The sequence below is a fragment of the Heptranchias perlo genome, chromosome 39, assembly GCF_035084215.1.
Source record: "Heptranchias perlo isolate sHepPer1 chromosome 39, sHepPer1.hap1, whole genome shotgun sequence".
Classification (NCBI taxonomy): Eukaryota; Metazoa; Chordata; class Chondrichthyes; order Hexanchiformes; family Hexanchidae; genus Heptranchias; species Heptranchias perlo.
In genome coordinates this window covers 4,560,710-4,583,146 of record NC_090363.1, presented here as the reverse complement: position 1 = coordinate 4,583,146, position 22,437 = coordinate 4,560,710, and the positions used below count along the sequence as shown (strand labels likewise).

Sequence of the window (22,437 nt, the reverse complement as noted above, 5' to 3'; positions counted from 1 at the left end):
TCAAGCGGTCTGCTTTGTCCTGGATGGTGTCGAGCTTCTTGAGTGTTGTTGGAGCTGCACTCATCCAGGCAAGTGGAGAGTGTTCCATCACACTCCTGACTTGTGCCTTGTAGATGGTGGAAAGGCTTTGGGGAGTCAGGAGTTGAGTCACTCGCCACAGAATACCCAGCCTCTGACCTGCTCTTGTAGCCACAGTATTTATGTGGCTGGTCCAGTTAAGTTTCTGGTCAGTGGTGACCCCCAGGATGTTGATGGTAATGCCATTGAATGTCAAGGGGAGGTGGTTAGACTGTCTCTTGTTGGAGATGATCCTTGTCTGGCGTGAATGTTACTTGCCACTTATCAGCCCAAGCCTGAATGTTGTCCAGGTCTTGCTGCATGCGGGCACGGACTGCTTCATTATCTGAGGGGTTGCGAATGGAACTGAACACTGTGCAGTCATCAGCGAACATCCCCATTTCTGACCTTATGATGGAGGGAAGGTCATTGATGAAGCAGCTGAAGATGGTTGGGCCTAGGACACTGCCCTGAGGAACTCCTACAGCAATGTCCTGGTGCTGAGATGATTGGCCTCCAACAACCACTACCATCTTCCTTTGTGCTAGGTATAACTCCAGCCACTGGAGAGATTTCCCCCGATTCTCATTGACTTCAATTTTACCAGTGCTCCTTATATTGCCTCTCCTCGTTCTTCCTACCGAAATGTATCACTTTGCATTTTCTGCGTTGAATTTCATCTGTCACGTGTCCGCTGTTGCCACCAGCTTGTCTATATTGCCTTGAAGTCTATCACTATCCTCCTCACTGTTCACTACACTTCCAAGTTCCATGAGATCTAAAAATACCTGCTGTGTGAAATGTAGCTGCCTCACTTGATGCTATACTACTTATCATCCCTGTCCATTAGCTCCGGGTCTACCAACGCCGCAAATTTAAAATTATCATCCTCCTGTTTAAATTCCTCATGACAGCGCCCCTCCCTGTCTCTATAACTCCTGCAATGTTACAACTCCCACACCCCCAATGCTCTGTTCCTCTGACTCTGGCCTCTTGGGCATTCCCCATCTATTTACCCCGCCATTGTTGGCCGTGCCTTCAGCTGGCTAGACCCTATACTCTGGAATTCCCTCTCTAAACCTCTCCACTTCCCCCTGCACCTTTAAGGTCCTTCTTAAATCCCACCTCTCCATCCTGTTATTTCCTTCTTCGTCTCGGTGTCCATTTTTGTCTGATTACACCTCCGTGAAGCACCTTGGGACATTTTTCTACGTTAAAGGCGCTATATAATGCAAGTTGTTGTTGCCGTTCCTAGCCCTCCCTCCACTAGTCTAATGAGGCATTAGCCCCCTTAAGATAAATGGGCTAACTCTTATGTTAAAATAGTGCACAAGTGAATGTTCTACACCCGGCTCTCTACTTCTCTCTCGTCTTTGAAAAGTCTTATAAAGTCCATCTGTCCTACCCGGATCTTGGATCTCTCTCCAAATTGGTTTGCCACCCTCCCAGACTATCCAGGAATTAAAGATTGATCTCTTGCTCACTGCTGCGAGCAACCCAGGTGAAAGGTCATAGGGTGATTTGGCAGTTGAGGTGGTAACCTTAGCTCTTGCCCGCTCACTTGGCCCCCCCCCCCTTCTCCCAGTAATGCTCCTTGAGTGGAAGTGATGTCATGGAAACCGCGAGCGGAGTGAGAAACACGCTGTGTGTGCCGACCGCGCACCAGAGTCCATGACGTCTATTTGGCTGGAGGTCAATTTTGGAATGAAGCCGCGAGTAGTTTGTTGCAAGGATTGTTCGTCCAAAGGTGTTCTACTCAATGACAGGGTCTCCAACAAAAAGACGAGTGAGAAGTCACTCTTGAGTTATTCATTCCAGGGATGTTGTAGCAGTGCTCGTTTATATTTTGTTAATCAGAGTGTTGTGTTAAGTGCGGTGGGTCATTTTGTTAAATGAATGGACCTGCATTGACACAGCACCTTTCACAACCTCAAGACATCCCAAAGCACTTTACAGCTAATTAAGTGCTTTTTGAAGTGTAGTCACTGTTGTAATGTAGGAAAGGCTGATTTGCAAACAGGAAGATCCCACAAACAGCAATGTGATGTTGACCAGATCATCTGTTTTTTCGTGATGTTGTTTGAGGGATAAATATTGAAAGGTAAGACTATTTTTATAGAATCTTACAGCACAGAAGGAGGCCATTCGGCCCATCGTGTCTGTGTCAGCTCTTTGAAAGAGCTATCCAATTAGTCCCATTCCCTCCTGCTCTTTCCCCAATATTCCTGCAATCTTTTCCTTTTCATGTATATATCCCATTCCCTTTTGAAAGGTCTGCTTCCATCACCCTTTCAGGCAGCACATTCCAGTATTTTATACTCTGTATTTCAATTATTAATTTTAAAAGCACAATCTTTCTGTGATATAATTGCTTGAAATGCCGGAAGCCTCCTGGAATAGGTCCAACCTGAGTTGACAATCCTGCTCGCCCATCATCGATTTTTCTTTTTGTAAAGTGCAGTGAGGAGTGTTTCTTTCCACCTTAAAAAGTACAATATGAACGCCTGTTATTGTTGCTTAAGTGTTGAACCGCAAATATCCAAAATCTATTTTGAGGCTCAAATCACTGTGCTCCTCCCCTTCCTTCCAGACTCGCTTAAGTTAAACTACTGGTGGGACCCGCAACTTATTAGTTTCTGCAGACGGTGTGATCGGATTAAACATTGAATACTCAGGAGAGGGGGAACTTGGTCGGAGAGAGAAAGAAGTCTGCGAGCCGCCGCCGGTGGGTGAGATTATTTTGTTGCCTTTTTGGGGATGAAGGCTGTTTAGCAACGTTCACTTTCGTTTTTAGCTGTCTGTCCTCTCACGGTTCCCGGAATAGGTGAGGCGGGAAATACTTAGCTCACGCCTTCATAATAACTAGAGAGACTTCAAAACACTCCATCTGGTTTGCAGCAGGACGGTAATGTACTAGCTGACTAAAGTGATTTTAAACCCCATGAACGGCTGGGATGGGAGTTGAAAATAATTGTTTTTTTGGGTCGCAATTGCAAAATTTTCGGACTATTCATTCCCAGTGGCCACTTCATGCGCTGATGACACCCAAAATTGGACTTTGCTTTGCACCACTGCAGTATCACTAGGATGCTTGGTGAGCTATTCATAGCTGGTTAATAAAAACTCCTTTTCAGTTTCATTCTGATTGCAGCTTGAAACTTCTTCCTTTCCCAGACTGTTGGAAACAGCAGACAGAGATTGCTGGGTGGCAGTCGGTTTGAAAAGCTCTTCTCTTTTCAGCTCTGGCTGTAGCAGGAAGGTAGGGTATGAATTTACTAACAGGGATGATCTACATTGTTCCAATCCAGTACTGTTTTTCCTGGTGCAACAAGGCTGGGTGTTAGCTGGAACAATGAGAAATCAAATCTATATCGAGGGAGATGGGATTAGTTTTAGTAACTGTAGAATGTAGTTATACCGTCGCTTGTAAGTTGTTTCCACTTTGCAGTAAAAGAACTTGCATTTAGATAGCGCCTTTTACAACCTCAGGACATCCCAAAGTGCTTTTACAGCCAATTAAGTACTTTTGAAGTGTAGTCACTGTTGTAATGTAGGAAACGCAGCAGCCAATTTGCACGCAGCAAGATCCCACAAACAGCAATGTGATAATGACCAGATAAACTGTTTTAGTGATGTTGGTTGAGGGATAAATATTGGCCAGGACAGGAGTAATTGAATCTGGCGGCAACAAAGGTGATGCAAAGAATTTCGGTGACAGTGGGCAATGTTGTGGAGATGGAAATAAGCAGCCTTAGTTGGTGCTGGCCAGCATTTAGGCTTCGAAGCTGAGTGCAGAGGTGCCCTTGGACTTTGTTATTGAGAGACTACACTACTTCAGTATAACCTGGGAAACAAGACAGACCTCTATCACGACCATGGCTGAGATCAGCTGACTCAGCACCGACTCGGGATTGAACCTGGGAGCTTCCTGCTCTGTTTGGCTCGGCATTACACCGGTTTGTGCATCTGAGCCAACAGGGCAGCTTTTTGGAAAAAATCTTTTATCCGTAGGTACGTTCAACGAACAGCATCAAGTAACTGCTGCATTTTTATTATTTCAGGTTATCGGTTGTTAAAATGGCTTCTCGCACCTACATGCAGAATCCCGTGTGTCTGATTGAGAACACCCAGGACGGGAATCTGGTGATCAATAAGGAAGCGATGAAACTTCTCTACGATATTAATGAGATTGTGGTGGTCGTATCTATCGTGGGATTCTACAGGACTGGGAAGTCCTACTTGATGAACCGATTGGTGGGAAAAACTCACGGTAAGATTCATGACCTCCTGTTACTTAATGAGATTTGGGTGACAATCTGAGGGGCGACTGTTATTAGGGAGACTGTGCAGTTAGTAAGTGGACGATCCAATGGATACTGGATAAACAATGGACATCCCTCTTTAGTCTTGATGGGCAATATCACCTCATGGGTACGTGGTAAAACCGACTGCAATAAGGTATATCTACAGCACCCAAAATTCCTCAGTCCCCGTTCTCTTGCCGGAAGTGCAACAGTAGAGGGCTTCCAGTTTGCTGTGACCCCGACTCTGTCTGAAATTGTGGGGTGGGGGGCGTTTGCAGCATTACTGGAGAATCTGGTCCGCTGGTGGTGGTGGTGGGGGAGGGCTGGGAATTTTGGAGTGGCACCTTGTCACAACATAAAGGGGCCGGCTGTTTCGGCCAAAGATGGGAAACATTTTGAGGGATTCAAAGTTGCCGCTTTCCCGAAGGCAATTGATTGCCATTGGGAAGCAGGTATTCGAGCAGTTGTGGGCTCCACTCCACCAGGATGTGCTGCAGGCCTACAAGTACACCTGTATCTTGCATTGTACTTAGCATTCAGGGCAATGGAAGTGGAGCCGTTGGGATTTATTTGCATTGATCTCGGTGATTCACTATTCAGCTTGCCCTGGTTTCCTGGAGGTCACTGTTCTTGGTTCTCAGGACTCAGTCCCACTGCTCCCCACTCCTCTTGTGGATTGTGCTGGTGCACAATATTAACCCCTGAGGCACCTCCGCTGGATCAACCTCTGCTGGCTCTGGCTCTCCATTCCTCCTTAGACCTCTGATTTCACAGGACAACCTCCAGCTGTCGGATTGTCGTAAAAACCCAACTGGTTCACCAATGTCCTTCAGGGAAGGGAACCTGCTGCCCTTACCCAGTCTGATATATATGTGACTCCAGTCCCACACCAATGTGGTTGACTTTTAACTGCCCTCTGAGGTGGTCTAGCAAGTCACTGAGTTGCAATAAATGCCGGCCTTGCCAGTGATGCCCACATCCCCGGAATGAATTGTCACCTTGGTGTTTCCCCCTACTCCTCTGGCACCTTCTCCTCTTTTGAGCACATCACCTTATTCCACCCCTCTCGCCTCTCCTTCAAAATCGTTGTTCTCTACTGCCCACCCAAGTACCACGCCACGATTCTCACTGAGATATCCTCACTGCTTTCCTCCCTCAGCCTTTGCACCAAGTGACTTATAATCCTCGGCGATTTCAACCTCCATCTCAACTCATCTTGCCCTCTCTCATAGTATCAGTGCAGAAGGAGGCCATTCAGCCCATCGTGCCTGTGCCGGCTCTTTGTAAGAGCTATCTAATTAGTCCCACTCCCCCTGCTCTTTCCCCACACCCCTGCAAATGTTTTCCCTTTAAGTATTTATCCAATTCCATTTTGAAAGTTATTGTTGAATCTGCTTCCACCGCCCTTTCAGGCAGCGCATTCCAGATCATCACAACTCGCTGCGTAAAAAAATGTTTCCTCATGTCGCCTCTGGCACTTTTGCCGATCACCTTAAATCTGTGCCTTCTGGTTACCGACCCTTCACCACTGGAAACAGTTTCTCCTTATTTACTCTGTCAAAACCCTTCATGATTTTGAACACCTCTATCAAATCTCCTCTTAACCTTCTCTGCTCTAAGGAGAACAACCCCAGTTTCTCAGTCTCTCCATATAACTGAAGTCCCTCATCCCTGGTACCATTCTAGTAAATCTCTTCTGCACCCTTTCTAAGGCCCTGACATCCTTCCTCTGAGTTCACTGCCCTCACTTAGGCACTTACTCCACATAAACTGCTACCCATATTCATGGCCACCCCCTCGACCTTGCCATCTCACATGGCCTCTCTATTTGTAATTTAAGCGCCATAGGGTGTTTTACTATGTTAAAGGCGCTATATAAATGCAAGTTGTTGTTGAACTAAATAAAAAAAACATTCTGGTTAAATTCTTCTTTCTGTTGTCAACGTCTTTAAAATAAACACATTCATTATAACAGGAACAGAGGAATTCACCAAAACAAATTAACCCACAGTGCAAAGAGGAATTTCACCGTAATACGTTAACCGATTCATTACCCACAGTGCACCAAGGGACTACATCCTAACACGTTGGCTGTTTAATTCCCATAGTGCACCGAGGAGCTTCACCCAAATATGTTAACCAATTCATCACTAATGATGCATCTATGAATAAGTTGTTTGCTAAGCTTTCCCTTTCAAGCAGACAATCCCTTTCTCATTATTGTCACATTGGTATCACAATGCAACTGATGGAACAATTCACCTCACCCCCACAGTGTGTTTGCAAATCTGTTTTGCTGATATCTCTTTTTCATGAACACCGTGGCCCCTTGAACAATTTCCCCCCTCTTCTGTTGTGCGCGGATGGTGAATAAGCACAGGATGAGTGAGGTGGCTGAATGTAGTGTAGCAACTTTGTATTCATATAAATGTACAGATGTGGCGAACAGGAAATGCTGCTAGCAAGTGTGGTGTGAATCGGTGGATGTCTTTTGTAGATGGTGTGTTGTATAGGCCCGAGTTAATGACACTGCAGAGGACCGTTTTAAATGGTTGAGAATTTACTAACCTTTCCACGAATCTTTGTGATTTTAACTGTGGTTCTCCAGGTTTCTCTCTTGGATCGACTGTCCAATCCCACACTAAGGGGATCTGGATGTGGTGCGTGCCTCACCCTACGAAACGCAATCACTGCTTGGTGCTGCTGGATACAGAAGGCCTGGGTGACATTGAGAAGGTAAGGGGACTTCATAGTTTCCAATCATACCCGTATAACTGGTTAACTAAATGATGAGATCGGGTAACTATATATGTACACCTTCCACAGGTGGCTTAATGGGTAGCGCTCTTGCCTCAGAGTCAGAAGGTTGTGTGTTTGAGTCCCACTCCAGAGACTTGAGCACAAAGTCCAGGCTGACGCTCTAGTGTAGTACTGTAGGAGTGCTGCACTGTCGGAGATGCCTTATTTTGGATGAGATGTTAAACCAAAGATGAGATGTCTGCCCTCTTAGGTGGATGTAAAAGATCCCTTGATACTATTTCAAAGAAGAGCAGGAGAGTTCTCACTGGCCAATATTTATCCCTCAACCAACATCACTTTAAAAAATAAACTGGTCATTATCAAATTGCCATTTGTGGGATCTTGCTGTGTGCATGTTGGCTGCCACACTTCCTACATTATAACAGTGACTACACTTCAAAAAGTACTTAATTGGCTGTAAAGCACTTTGGGATGTCCTGAGGTCATGAAAGGCGCTATATAAATGCAAGTTCTTTCCTTCCTGTTTGTACAGTTCTTTGAATTAACAACAGAGAGACCAGTGGTGTGTTTCTCATTATGTCCGTGTTCTGATAGGGTGACCAGAAGAACGATTGCTGGATCTTCTCTCTCGCTGTGCTCCTGAGCAGTACGTTTGTATACAACAGCGTGGGAACCATTGACCAATATGCAGTGGAAAAACTCCAGTATCTTTTTATTCCGTTCTAAATTTCAGGAGAAACGTCTTCACTCAGAGAGTGGTGAGAATGTGGAATGCGCTACCACGTGGAGTAGTTGAGGTGAATCGGGTAGATGCATTTAAGGGGAAACTAGATAAGTAGATGAGGGAGAAGAGAATAGAAAGATATACTGATAGGGCGAGATGAAGTAAGTGAGGAGGCTCATGTGGAGCATAAACACCATCTGTTTCTGTGCTGTAAAACTCTACGTAATGTAATTTCATTTCACGTTTCTTGAGGGAGATTGAGTGAAACGGCTTCATTGAAAGCAGAAATGTTCTGTGAAAAGCAGAATGTAGAAATACATTGTACTGAAAAGCTTCTAAGTTGATCTATTACTGCGCTGCTGAAGTGTAATTCTGTTCCACACTTGTTGCTTACAAACATTCTCCACAAACTTTATTCCCCCTTCCTTAGGGCACTGAGTCCTGCTGGGACACCATGTCTGAGATAGGCACAACTACTAGGTAGGAATCAGGGGCAATATTCCCCCTATATGGCATGGATTATGTCTCCATCTGCCTTGTATAAATCCTGGATTTGCTCTCTCACTTTTTATATATGGTTGCCTCTCTGCTCCCACCCTCCCCCACAAAGTGGCCATTCTTCAATCGTGCACCTAGATGGTGAATGCTGGTGGGACGTTTGACTGTGGGTGGAGGGTTATCACATCTGAGCCCGCTCTTGTCCAGCGTGCAGATGCGTGCACTTTCCAGCAGGTGTCACTAGCCAGTGATCAGCACCAATAGCTCTGTTCAGTTTCCTCTTTCCTAACCCGGGAACACTTGAGACCAGCTGTAGTGCCCCCACCAGGCTGAGATCAGCTAATTTGGCACGGACTAGAAAAGAGACCTATGACTTACTGGCCTGTGTGGTTAAGGTGTTGACTGGGCAGCGCACTTTACAAACTGAACTATTCAGGGACTAAGTATTTACCACCGTTCACCCCTTAATTGACAAGCCTGTTCAGATGACTCATTAATTAATGAGACGGGTCAAAAAGTCCATTGGCGTTTCCGGTCAAACCGAATGAATTCATGATTCTGATGTAACTCTCACCAGTACTGGAGGAGCAGGATGAGGCAAAGGGGGGAAACTTTCCGCTGATGTGCTCCCGCCACGGAGCTTTGCCGCTGGGATCACATACTGTGAAATCGCGCAGTGGGCAACCCCACGATTTTAGGTCCATTAACTTTAATGGATGGGAATCATGGGGTGCCTACATGTGACTTCTTGATGTGTGATCCCAGCGAGTGAGTCCCCATGCAGGGAGCTCAGGAGCAGGAAATATCCATTAGGATTCCTGACTATAGCTAAATGGATAAGCACCAAAATCTGATAACCTATTCCAAAGAAATATAAAACGTCCATCGTTAGCATGTTTTATATTTCTGTTCTAATAATATATTCCTATCAATTACACTTTTTAGCTCACTGAGTAATCATTTTTCGTACATGTATATACACAAACATATTACAGACAGTCATCTCCACTTTTATACTGGAGCCAATACAAGGGACAAGCTGGTTACTTGGACAAAATCACTAATCCCAAGCCAATGCATTAGAGTTCAACGGTAAATCATTGGCTAAATCTGGACACAATCCCGGAAACTTCCTTGGGGATTCTTGGCCGCTGTAATTTTAGTGGAAGATCGGCAGAGACACCATTTACTTCCGAGGTTTCTGGAAGTTATGGAGGGAGTTCGGGGAATCCCTGTGGAAATGACTGGTAATAGTGTTTGAATGGAGCTGTGGCTCAGTCGTAGCATTCTTGCCTCTGATTCAGACGGTCATAAGTTCAAGCCCCACTTCAGAGACTTGAGCATGTAATCTAGGCTGACACTTCAGTATAGTACCAAGGGAGGTACTGTCTTTCGGCTGAGACATTAAACTAGAGACCTTGTCTGCCCTCTCGGGTGAATGTAAATGATCCCATTGCACTGTTTGAGAGAAGAGCAGGAGAGTTCTCCCGGTGTCCTGGCCGAATCATTTATCTCTCAACTAACATCAATAAAACAGAATGATCTGGTAATTTATCTCATTGCTGTTTGTGGGATCTTGCTGTGCACAAATTTGCTGTCGTATTTCCCTACATTACAGCAGTGAATACACTTCAAAAAGTACCTCATTGGCTGTGAAGCTTCTTGAGGTTGTGAAAGGCACTATATAAATGCAAGTTCTTAATCATTTCCAAATTACTTACAGCACAATCTATTAATATTAATTATACTTAATAATTAATTAGTAATTTACCCATGGCCATCCCAGTAGCAAGCTGTACCAGCCCAATCCTTTTGCCTGGAGGAGGACGCGGGTAAGGGAGAGGGAAGATATCATTCTGCTTTACACACAGCAGTTTTCCACCCCCTGCAATGGTCCACAGACTCTTGGGTCTATGTACTGCTACACTGTAAAAGTTGTGTAAGAACCCTGTGCCCTTGATAGCAGCAGATAATGCATTAATACAAACCCCGACTAATGGCGTGAAATCCTCCAAGTGACCAAATCTAGGACAACAAAGGGCCAATTAAATTGTCCACTGCTGTTTAATTTTTTTTTCGAACTCATGAACAATGCTGGCTGGAAAAGATTCACTGGTCCATCCAGCCTGTCTCCCACAACTGCGATGCCTTGTGCATCAAAACATATACATTCCCACCCCACCTGAAAACCTGGGAATGCGAAAAAACAGATTAAACAAAACCCAGGCCAATTGTGTGGGAGAGCGGGGAGGGGGAGAGGAATCTGGAAAATTCCTCTCTGAACCCCTTAGGCGATCGGAGCTAGCCCAGGAGACCACTCCGGCCTTGATTAATGTTATGCAGCACCTACCTCTTGTATGAGGAGATCTCCGCCCCAGCCAGAAACAGATCTAGCTCTCGCTTGAAGGAATTCAATGAATCAGTGTTCACCGCACGAGCCGGCAGCCTGTTCCAGAGGCCCACTATTCTCTGGGGAAAGAACCACCTCCTAACATCTAACCTAGTTCTGGCCTTACATAACTTGAAATTGTGACCCCTGGTCCTCCCTAACCTATTTAGTTAAAACAAACTGTCTACAGAAACACAATCTATGTTTGGTTCTGTTGTGTTTGCTTTATTAATATATATTAAGTCTTGTTTTGGTAATACTAGACCTACCGGTGACATAACTAAGATGCCCTTTCCCTGGAGTCCATTAGTCTGACCAAGAAATAAAAACCAAGAATAATATGAGTAAAGGTGGTTGAATGGAGTTGACATACAGATCAGACATGGTCTAATCGAGTGGCTCGAGGGGCTGAATGACTGTTCCTATAAGGTTTTATTTATATATACATAAGATAGTGATGGAGTTGGGAGAGAGACCTTGTAAAGTTGGTCCACCTAGTGGCCTGTTCCTGCAACTACATGATAACTTTTGCTGTCAATTGTCAACTGGAAATGTTGACCTGGCAATTTACAATAGATGGAAAAGAGTGGCTAAAACTTGTGACAACAGGAAGTAAGATTTGTGGACAGGATGTGTGTGTCTTGTGCCAGAATTTTAATAATACAATAGAGGATGTAGTTTGTGGTTACAATCACCTACTCGTTCTATCTCTTTTGATCATCTGGAATTTTCTTTTTATTTCCTCCTTGTCTGCTTAATTTTTGGCGTTTATATTTTTATTTTTCCGAATTGCCAGTCACAAAGGTTCCTTTTTTTTTCCAGTTGAATCGTTGTACCTTGCAGCGTTCGGATTCTTTGACTGTTCTTGACTCTTCTTTCTATTAGCTCCACCCTTCTCCCCAACAAAACATTTAGGCATTGTCTCTCAGCTGCTCTGCTGGTTCCACCTCCTCTTCAGTCAGTTCACCTCAATCATCCCTTTCCCATCTGGAGCCCTTCCACTCCCTGAAACGTCACCGGGTCACTCTTCATCATATTCGTTCCACGTTCTGGAACTTGCTCGCTTCAAATGCCAGGTGACCGATCTTCTAGCTGACTTGTCGTTTAAGCAACAACTGTTTGTAGACAACCTCCTCCTACGATGTTTTAAAGTAATTGTATGGCGCAAAGAACTGTAGACAATCGCTTCCTTAACTAATCCAGTTATATATCCGATCTGACGGAGCTAATCAAAGTGAAGGCCAGGGAAGAAGATGACGATGATGAAGAATTAGACTTACTGAAGATCTCTCCGGCCTTTGTTTGGGCAGTGCGGGATTTCACCCTAGAACTGAAAATCAATGGCCAGGATGTCACAGAGGACGAATATTTAAACCATGGTCTACAACTCAAGACAGGTAGTTGCACACTATATAAAATATCTTTCATCCATTTGAGATTGTGTTATACTTTGCACCAGCTTCCATTCTGGGCCAGTACACACAGGTGGCCATTCGGCCCATCGTGCCTGTGCCAGCTCTTTGATTAGTCCCACTCCCTCTGCTCTTTCCCCGTAGCCCTGCAAATTTTTCCCCTTCAAGTACTTATCCAATTCCCTTTTGAAAATTACTATTGAATCTGCCTCCACCACCCTTTCAGGCAGTGCATTCCAGATCATAACAACTCGCCACGTAAAAAATTCTCCCCATCTTGGCTCTGGTTCTTTTACCAATCACCTTAAATCTGTGTCGTCTGATTACCGACCCTCCTCCCAGTGGAAACAGTTTCTCCTTATTTACTCTATCATTCCTGATTTTGAGCACCTCTATCAAATCTCCCCTTTCTGCTCTAAGCAGAACAATCCCAGCTTCTCTAGTCTCTCCACGTAACTGAAGTCCTGCATCCCTGGTACCATTCTAGAAAATCTCCTCTCTTACAGTGCAAATTCTACACCCGCCCCAAATCAGCACATCCTTTCATAAAAAATCATTTAGACTGCAGGACAATACCATTAATTGTGCTGAGCAGGATTACTATTGGGCTTGGAGGGGGTACAACGCAGATTCACCAGAATGATAGCGGGGCTAAAAGGGTTAAATTATGAGGACAGGTTGCATAAACTTGGCTTGTATTCCCTTGAGTTTAGAAGATTGAGGGGTGATCTAACCGAGGTCTTCAGAATGATAAAGGCATTCAATAGGGCAGATACAGAGAAACTATTTCCTCTGGTGGGACAATCCAGAACAAAGGGGCATAATCTTAAAATTAGAGCCAGGCCATTTAGGAGTGAAATCAGGGATCACTTTTTCACACAAAGGGTAGTGGAAATCTGGAATTCTATCCCCTAAAAGGCTGTGGATGCTGGGGGTCAATTGGAAATTTTCAAGATTGAGATTGATAGATTTTTGTTGGGTAAGGGTATCGAGGGATATGGATCAAAGGCGGGTAAATGGATTTGAGGTACAGATCAGCCGTGATCTAATTGAATGGGCCCGATGGGCAGACTGGTCTTCTGTTGTTCCTATGTAACAAGGTCGACATACTTCAGCACTGGAAGTAAGTGCATATCAGAACATTCCACACCCCCCGATCTGTGATGTTCTGATGGTTAAAGGGAATGGACTGAAAATCATTGGCTGGGGGCATAAAATTTCCTGATAAGTGCTCCTGGTGGGTGTCGGAATTGTTGAGCCAGGAAATCCTGGATATAATTTTTAAAATTTATTTATACATACATACATACACACACACACACACATACACACACATTCGGATTGACCAGGCTGTTCAGCTTTAGTAGTTAGTGTAGCTGAAATCTTTGGTGACCTCTACAAAGGAACTTCTCCAGCCTGACCTTACCACTTCTGATCCAGTGTCCTACCTCAAGCATTAATCTATTTTTCTTTTTCAAATTGACGAGTATTGCTAACATTTCGGTCATGATTCCAGTTCAATGTATGCTTCATGCCACGGTAAAACTGTCGAACTTGCACCCAAGTTGATGTCTTGTTTTTTTTCTCTCTACTGAATGCAGGCGTTGCGAGAAAAGTGATGGAGTACAACCAGCCCCGTGAGTGCATCAGGAATTACTTCAGATCTCGCAAATGTTTTGTTTTCGTTCAGCCAACTGCCAGTAAGAATCTAAACCAGGTGGAAACACTCCCAGAAAATGAGCTCGATCCACAGTTTGTTGATAAGTGCCGTGAGTTCTGTCAGTACATCTTTGCAGAATCGGATCCCAAGACGATCAAAGGAGGCCACCGCATCAATGGTAGAAGTAAGTGCACCACAATAGCACAACTAAGTGTGTCGGCTCACTGAAGTGTTGATTGCCATTGCTATATCCACCAAACTGGCTTTGGCGGTGAAGTGTTGGGTCCACTGAGGTCCCTCTTTTTTTTCCCCCCCTCTATTTTGGCGCTCTTCAAGGTGAGGAATGCTCGTGGTGAGCAAGGGAATATTTTCCAATTCAGGCGCCCAGTGTTCACATCAAGCACTTCCAGGTCAACAATAGATGGACTAAAGCTCTCTCACCAATGTGTTTCAGCCCAAACCTCAGGACACCATCTCTTGTTGCAGCACTGTGGCAATTTCCAGTTTTTGCACACTGTGTCAGGCTTTGGTTTCTGAATGACATTAACAATTCAGCGCCACTTGGTGCTGGATTTGAGGCAGTATTGTTGAGTGTGCCGTGCTCACTAAGTGGCCCCCTCTTTAAACCTCTATCATTACAAATGTTCTGTAATGAACTGTTCGTTCCAAGATCATTTTACAATAAACCATTGAGCATAACAGGTGCTCTTGGGTATCAATTTGGCACAGACCAACAGATGTTGGGTTTGGGCACAGGGCCCAATGCCAAGGGGCAATCAACAAATGTATCAGTTCTCAAAGTGAGCACCACAGATGGTTAGTAAAATGGGCATCTGCCCACACAAACTACAGATTAAAAAATAATAATACCAATTATGGGAAGCTTCCACTGAGCTGATAAAGCTCCCCGATTCATCCAGAGACATCCTCCGCATTGTTCTTGCTCGGTGATTTTTATCTGGAGGCTCAGGTGAAAGACCAAGGTCCATAGTGCGGGACACGTCGGGGGGTAATTTTAACCTATCTTGCTGGGCGGGAATCCCACGGGATCGGGTGGAATGCTGGTTTTACACCCTGTTTAATATTACTCTCCGTTGACTTCAGTGGAGAGTAAAATCGGGCGGGATATAAAACCAGCATCGCATCCGATCCCATCAGTTTCCCGACAGGTGGGTTAGGTTAAAACTGTCCCCTTAAAGTTACAAGAATAGGAACAATTATGAGGTAAATTGAAAAAGTAGTGGCTTGGGTTTTAGAAAGCTGCACATTGTAGGAAGAAGACTGAGTGAGGTAAGATGTTCCAAAGAATGAGTTTCAATGTCTTGCTTTCAACAAACTGAGAATACAGAGAGGAGGGAGAGAATGCAGCATTGGATACCTGAAGGCTAGAAGGAACAATGGAGAAAAACCTCAGAGAAAAATGGCAACAGTAGTACGAACAAAATCGAAAGAGGCAAGTAAGTTGCATCAGAGCGAGAGAGTTTGGAGGCTAGAGGTAATTAGACTGTGAATCAATCTATCCTTGCATCTTGTTTGGGAGTGTGGAAGGGGCATCAGAAGAACATCCCTTAATATTGGAGCATTGGTCAAATCTTGGGTAGACTTGAGTTTTAGGGAATTAAGAGATGTTGAGGTGGAGAAGAGTGTTTGGCAGTAAAGAGAAAATCGTTGGAGGTAACATGGAGAATATGTAAAGAGTTTCACTTAAGATTAGAGGAGATGATGAGGCCAAGAATATCGACAGATGTAGAAGGACTAAGACTGGAGCTATCAAAGGTAAGAGGCAGCAGTTGGTTAGACTTGCAAGACGCATGAAGAAACTGTCTTTGAAGAATTGAAAGGAACATGATTTCCATTACCCCACTAAAGGGCATGGAGGTGATCAAGTTTAGTGATTCAGTCATTGTACTGCAAAAGGAATGGAGATTATACATGGGCGATCTGAAGCTGGGGGCTTGAGTGGAATCATCGGCAAAAGAATGGATAAGGTTGGATGATGAGTGGAGGAGGCCAATCACATGGAGAAGGAACAGAGCAAGAAAGGGAAGAGCCTGGGAGGGGCCCAAGTTTATGGAGAAAGAGACAGCAAATGAGCCATCAACTGTAGCACAGTTAGTGATTTGAGGATAATTGCATAGAATTTACAGCACGGAAACAGGCCATTCGACCTGCTTGGTCTATGCCGGTGTTTTTGCTCCACACGAGTCACTAGTTACCAGTTACCCATGAAAATAAAATGTTACCCTTGTTTCAATTAAGGTATGTTCTATGTCTTTTGTTGCAGAGTTGGCAATATTAGTTAACACCTACGTCGACACTATTGCCAGTGGGTCAGTACCTTGCATAGACGACGCCGTCACCTGTATGGCTAAGATTGAAAATACAGCGGCCCTCACCGATGCTCTGACCCATTACCAGCAACGGATGGATCTGATGGCAAAGTTACCGACCGAAACTGAAGATTTGGCAGAGATGCACACGCTGTGTCGGAAAGAGGCCATCGAACTCTTCATGAAACACTCCTTCAATGACCGAGATCAGGCATACTACAAACAGCTGGTGGTGAGAATCTACTTCACGTTGAGAAAATAAAATGAGAACATTAAAAAAAAAACGGAATTGCAATGGCCATTCAGCCTATCAAAGGACTGCTTCTCCCACAGACCCTGTATGAACGACCTTAACATGGCCTCTGGCCCTGCCCTTTTCATCTCCCGAGAAATTGCCCTGCCAAAGCACTCCCTGATCCCCGAAGGTCATCAAATATTCATCCATCCTCACACTTGGCACTATTCGGGCCTGACCTATTGCCTTTCTAGATAACTCCACCCACACCCCCACAGCACAGGATTGGATCCCAATGCAGTATGGTAGCATAGTGGTTATGTGTTACTGGACTAGTAATCCAGAGGCCTGAACTAATAATTCAGAGTCATGAGTTCATAATCCCACTATGGCAGCTAGGGAATTTAAATTCAATTAATTAAATAAAATCTGAATAAAAAAAATACTAGTATCAGTAATGGTGGCCATGAAACCACGGGATTGTTGTAAAAACCCATCTGGTTCACTAATGTCCTTTAGGGAAGGAAACCTACTGTCCTTACCCGGTCTAGCCTATATGTGACTCCAGACCCACAGCACTGTGGTTGATTCTGAAATGGCCTAGCAAGCCACACAGTTGTACAAGAAGGCGGCTCACCACCACCTTCTCAAGGGCAATTAGGGATGGGCAATAAATGCTGGCCTTGCCAGCGACGCCGACATCCAATGAATAAAATTTTTTTTTAAGTATTGGATTACTTCATCCTGCAGCAAATCATGGAAACAACCAACACAAAAGCAAAATGCTGCAGATGTTGGAAATTTGAAATAAAAACAGAAAATGCTGGAAACACTCAGCAGATCAGGCAGCATCCATGGAGAGAGAAACAGGGTTAACATTTCCGGTCAATGACCTTTCATCAGAACTGGAAAATAGTTAGAGATTTACCAGTTTTTAAGCAAGTACAGAGCCAGGGAAAAAGGAAAGGAAGGGGGAAGAACAAAGGGAAGGTCTGTGAGAGGGTGGAGGGCAGGAGTGATTTAATGACAAAAGGGATGATGGTGCAAGGCAAAAGGGGGGTGGTAATGGGACATGTAAATAAACAAAAGATGGGTCTAGAGGAGTTGTTCTTTCCTCCCGGTTGGGGGGGGTGGCTTTTTCCCTGACCGTTTCATTGACCTGAAACGTTAAAGCCATAAAACCAGTCATCCTATTCCTAACCCAATATTTATCCACCTTAACAGCTTTTGCTGGGAATCTATTCCATCTAATTTAATTCTAGGCCTGCATTTGCAACTTTCCAGCATTTTCTCTTCTTTTTCCAAGAGTGGGTCTCTCACTAACTTGGCTGTTTGCATGTTTCATTTTGTTAACCAGTGTGCCCAATGTCTGAGAGGATTCCTGAGATCGTCTAACAATCTCCTACTTCCCTTTCAAGCAGACTGCAGAATATTCACCTTTCCCTTTTGTGATTGCTAGATTAGTCGTTTGCACATATCTCTCTTCCCCCCCCCCCCACTTTTTCCTGATTGTAATTCGATGTTGACAATGCTTGTTACATCGTTCACCTGACGAAGGAGGAAGCCTCCGAAAGCTTGTGAATTTAAAATAAAATTGCTGGACTATAACTTGGTGTTGTAAAATTGTTTACAATTGTTACATAGAATGTACGGCAGATACAGGCCATTCGGCCCATATCGGTGTTTATGCTCCACACGAGCCTCCTCCCACCCGACTTCATCTAACCCTATCAGCATATCCTTCTATTCCTTTCTCCTTCATCTGTTTATCTACCATCCCCTTTGGGGGCAAAGTTCATCTTTAATATTAATGATGGGTACTGTCTGAAGCATTAAGCTATATTTTTCTCTCTACAGATGTTTACTGACCTGTGTATTTCCCAGCATACTGTTTTTTTTTAAGTATTAGTGTTCCAGTGTAATTTGACACAACCGATCAAATATTTGCTCCGATGTTGTCTTTAGAACTGATTACAATATCTGGCTTTTCTGTTGTTGCCAGGCTGAGGTGCAAAATCATTTCTTCGAGCTTTGTCGCAAGAATGAAGCCGCCTCCATGGAGAAGTGCAGAGACCTGCTGGGGTCCCTGTCCACTGAGATGGAGAAGAAACTGCGAGAGGGGTTTTACGCTCACCCCGATGGGTACCGGCTGTACCAAGAGGATCGCCAGAAGATCATTTTGGAATTCCACTCCACCGCTGGAAAGGGAATTAAGGTAAATGCTATTCACCAATTTGGCTCTGTTTTCCAATTTTATACCAACTCAATCCCTCTCCAAATTCTACCTTCATCAGTGGCACCATAAACCTGAAAAAGAAACAGTGCCTCTTCTCAATAATAAATCTGTGAGCACTCCTGCCCCAATTAATTTGCCCCCAGCCGACATTTCTCTAATTGTATATTAAATCCCCCACCCCACAGGCTGAAGATGCCTTGAACGAGTTCCTGAAACAGAAAGCTCCGGAAGCTGATTTTGTGCTACAGGCTGACAAGATGCTGACAGACAAGGATAAACAACTGGCTGGTAAGGAAATTGCTGTCTCTTTGTTAGTGGAAGGAATCAAAGGGTTAAATACGAAACGATTTAATGTATAGGAGCTGTGGCTTTGCAAGAGTGAGATGGAAACGCAGGGTAGTGATAACAAAGGGAAAGACCTGCAAACCGCAGATTAACAACCAAAAATGCTTGAATTACACAACGAGCTCATCAGAATCTGAAAAGGGAAAAATTGGGTTAACAATTCATGTGTGGCCCCTTCGTAAGAGTCCACTTAACCATAGAGAGCATCAGAGCTGAACCCAGTCCTGATCTCCTTCAAAATCTACGTACGTGCAGCAGGGATGAGGAGGATGTCTCCTCCTTTGGCTCAGTGTCCAGATTTTTTATTCTTGAAAGCGCCCTGGGACGTTTTTCTATGTTAAAGGCGCCGAATAAATACAGATAGTATTAGTAGCATGTGTAGTACTAGTAGCAGTAGTAACCACTGCCAGTAGTACCAGTAATAGTAGAATAGTACCCGTAGCAGTAGTACCAGCATTTGCATTGGTAGTAATAGCAGTAGTAGTAGCAACGGTAGTAGTTGCAGTAACAACAGTGGTGGCAGTAACAAAGCAGTAGTATCCTGACTGATCTTTTCCCCTCCCTATGCCTGACCTCACCTGCTTGAGATGAACTAACTCGGCACAGACTGGGAATCAAACCAGCAGAGCTTGGTGACAATAGGGAGACTAAGTGCTGATGCTACCTTTACATTTGAGGTTTTTCTCTGGAATAGGGCAACACCAAGCCTGGCTGGCTGGTGTGGAAAGTGGAGAAACGTCATACTGAGGCAGTGAATGATGCTTTCTGAGGTTGGCACTGAGGCACGTTACTACAACAGCAGAGTGAGCTTTCCTCTGTGTCTGGCTCATGATGTACTCTGATTTGGGACTGCTCAATGCAGAGGGACCTTTCCTCAGCAAAGGACCCTTTCCATATCTGATCTGGGAATGCTTCATGTAACAAGAAAGGAAGAAAATCTTGCTTTCATATCGCATCTTTGATGTCCTCATGATGTCACAAAGCATTTCACTGTCAATTAATTACTTTTGAAGTGTAGACACTGCTATGCAGGCAAATGTACCAGTTAATTTGCACACAGCCAAGTTCACACAAATAACAGTAAAATCAATCAGTTAATCTGTTTTTGGTGGTGTTAGTTGAGGGAGGAATGTTGGCCCCGACATTCCCTGCTCTTCTTCGTCAAAAAAAAGTGCCATGAGGTCTCTTACACGCACAGGGCCTCTAATTAACGTCTCAACCAAAGGGCAGCACTTGTGACAATGCAGCACTCCCTCAGTACTGCATCGAAGTGTCAACCTAGATGACGCGATCAAGCCTGGAACAGGGGTTGAACAACCAACGGGAGGAGGAGGCTCTGCAAACATCCCCATCCTCAATGATGGCGGAGTCCAGCACGTGAGTGCAAAAGAGAAGGCTGAAGCGTTTGCAACCATCTTCAGCCAGAAGTGCTGAGTGGATGATCCATCTCGGCCTCCTCCCGATATCCCCACCATCACAGAAGCCAGTCTTCAGCCAATTCGATTCACTCCACGTGATACCAAGAAACGGCTGAGTGCACTGGATACAGCAAAGGCTATGGGCCCCGACAACATCCCGGCTATAATGCTAAGAACTTGTGCTCCAGAACTAGCTGCGCCTCTAGCCAAGCTGTTCCAGTACAGCTACAACACTGGCATCTACCCGACAATGCGGAAAATTGCCCAGGTATGTCCTGTCCACAAAAAGCAGGACAAATCCAATCCGGCCAATTACCGCCCCATCAGTCGACTCTCAATTATCAGCAAAGTGATGGAAGGTGTCGTCGACAGTGCTATCAAGCGGCACTTACTCACCAATAACCTACTCACTGATGCTCAATTTGGGTTCCGCCAGGACCACTCGGCTCCAGACCTCATTACAGCCTTGGTCCAAACATGGACAAAAGAGCTGAATTCCAGAGGTGAGGTGAGAGTGACTGCCCTTGACATCAAGGCAGCATTTGACCGAGTGTGGCACCAAGGAGCCCTAGTAAAATTGAAGTCAATGGGAGTCAGGGGGAAAACTCTCCAGTGGTTGGAGTCATACCTAGCACAAAGAAAGATGGTAGTGGTTGTTGGAGGACAATCATCTCAGCCCCAGGCCGTTGCTGCAGGAGTTCCTCAGGGCCGTGTCCTAGGCCCAGCCATCTTCAGCTGCTTCATCAATGACCATCATAAAGTCAGAAATGGGGATGTTCGCTGATGATTGCACAGTGTTCAGTTCCATTCACAACCCCTCAAATAATGAAGCAGTCCAAGCCCGCCTGCAGCAAGACCTGGACAACATCCAGGCTTGGGCTCATAAGTGGCAAGTAACATTCGCACCAGACAAGTGCCAGGCAATGACCATCTCCAACAAGAGAGAGTCTAACCACCTCCCCTTGACATTCAACGGCATTACCATCGCCGAATCCCCCACCATCAACATCCTGGGGGTCACCATTGACCAGAAACTTAACTGGACAAGCCATATAAATACTGTGACTACAAGAGCAGGTCAGAGGCTGGGTATTCTGCGGCGAGTGATTCACCTCCTGACTCCCCAAAGCCTTTCCACCATCTACAAGGCACAAGACAGGAGTGTGATGGAATACTCTTCACTTGCCTGGATGAGTGCAGCTCCAACAACACTCGAAGCTCGACACCATCCAGGACAAAGCAGCCCGCTTGATTGGCACCCCATCCACCACCCTAAACATTTACTCCCTTCACCATCGGCGCACAGTGGCTGCAGTGTGTACCATCCACAGGATGCACTGCAGTAACTCGCCAAGGCTTCTTCAACAGCACCTCCCAAACCCGCGACCTCTACCATCTAGAAGGACAAGAGCAGCAGGCACATAGGAACAACACCACCTGCACGTTCCCCTCCAAGTCACACACCATCCCGACTTGGAAATATATCACCGTTCCTTCATCATCGCTGGGTCAAAATCCTGGAACTCCCTTCCTAACAGCACTGTGGGAGAACCTTCACCACACGGACTGCAGCGGTTCAAGAAGGAGGCTCACCACCACCTTCTCAAGGGCAATTAGGGATGGGCAATAAATGCCAGCCTCACCAGCGACGCCCACATCCCATGAACGAATAAAAAAAAAAGAACCCACAACCTCATGACTCCAAGTTAATAATGCACTGAGCCAAGCTGGCAAAAGTGCAGAGAGCTTTACCGTGCACTTGTATTAAACGGGAAGTGTGCGTTGAGGACACTGAGTTCCTAAAGTGGAAAAGTGTCTCACTTGCTCAGCACACGCGCCTTATCCTGATAAGAACAAGATTAAAAATCAGCAACAGTTGAGCATGTGAGTGTGTATACTGTTTGTTCAAGCTAATAAGCTGGACACAACAGGATACACGCACAATTGCTCAATGTCACCAGAACATCTATGATCGTGCCCTTAGAAAGAAGGTATTATTAATAAAAAAAGATGGTGCATCAAAATTAATATGTGCCAGTAAATTTAGAGAATTTTGAAATTATCTATGA

General features: G+C 44.9%; 1 protein-coding gene across 4 annotated transcripts in view; it reads left to right on the top strand.

The window, feature by feature from the left end:
* The window catches only part of LOC137305119 (guanylate-binding protein 1-like), a 29,862-nt gene that overhangs the window by 3,157 nt on the left and 4,268 nt on the right, over positions 1-22,437 (top strand). The window contains exons 2-10 of one of the 4 annotated variants that reach the window (XM_067973905.1): positions 2,648-2,782; positions 4,119-4,327; positions 6,970-7,097; positions 7,716-7,825; positions 11,936-12,129; positions 13,746-13,988; positions 16,089-16,366; positions 18,372-18,584; positions 18,791-18,893. In XM_067973905.1, the coding sequence (XP_067830006.1) occupies positions 4,135-4,327; positions 6,970-7,097; positions 7,716-7,825; positions 11,936-12,129; positions 13,746-13,988; positions 16,089-16,366; positions 18,372-18,584; positions 18,791-18,893 (1,462 nt within the window). In that variant the 5' untranslated portion in view covers positions 2,648-2,782; positions 4,119-4,134. The other 3 variants (XM_067973906.1, XM_067973908.1, XM_067973907.1) reach the window with 3 other exon arrangements.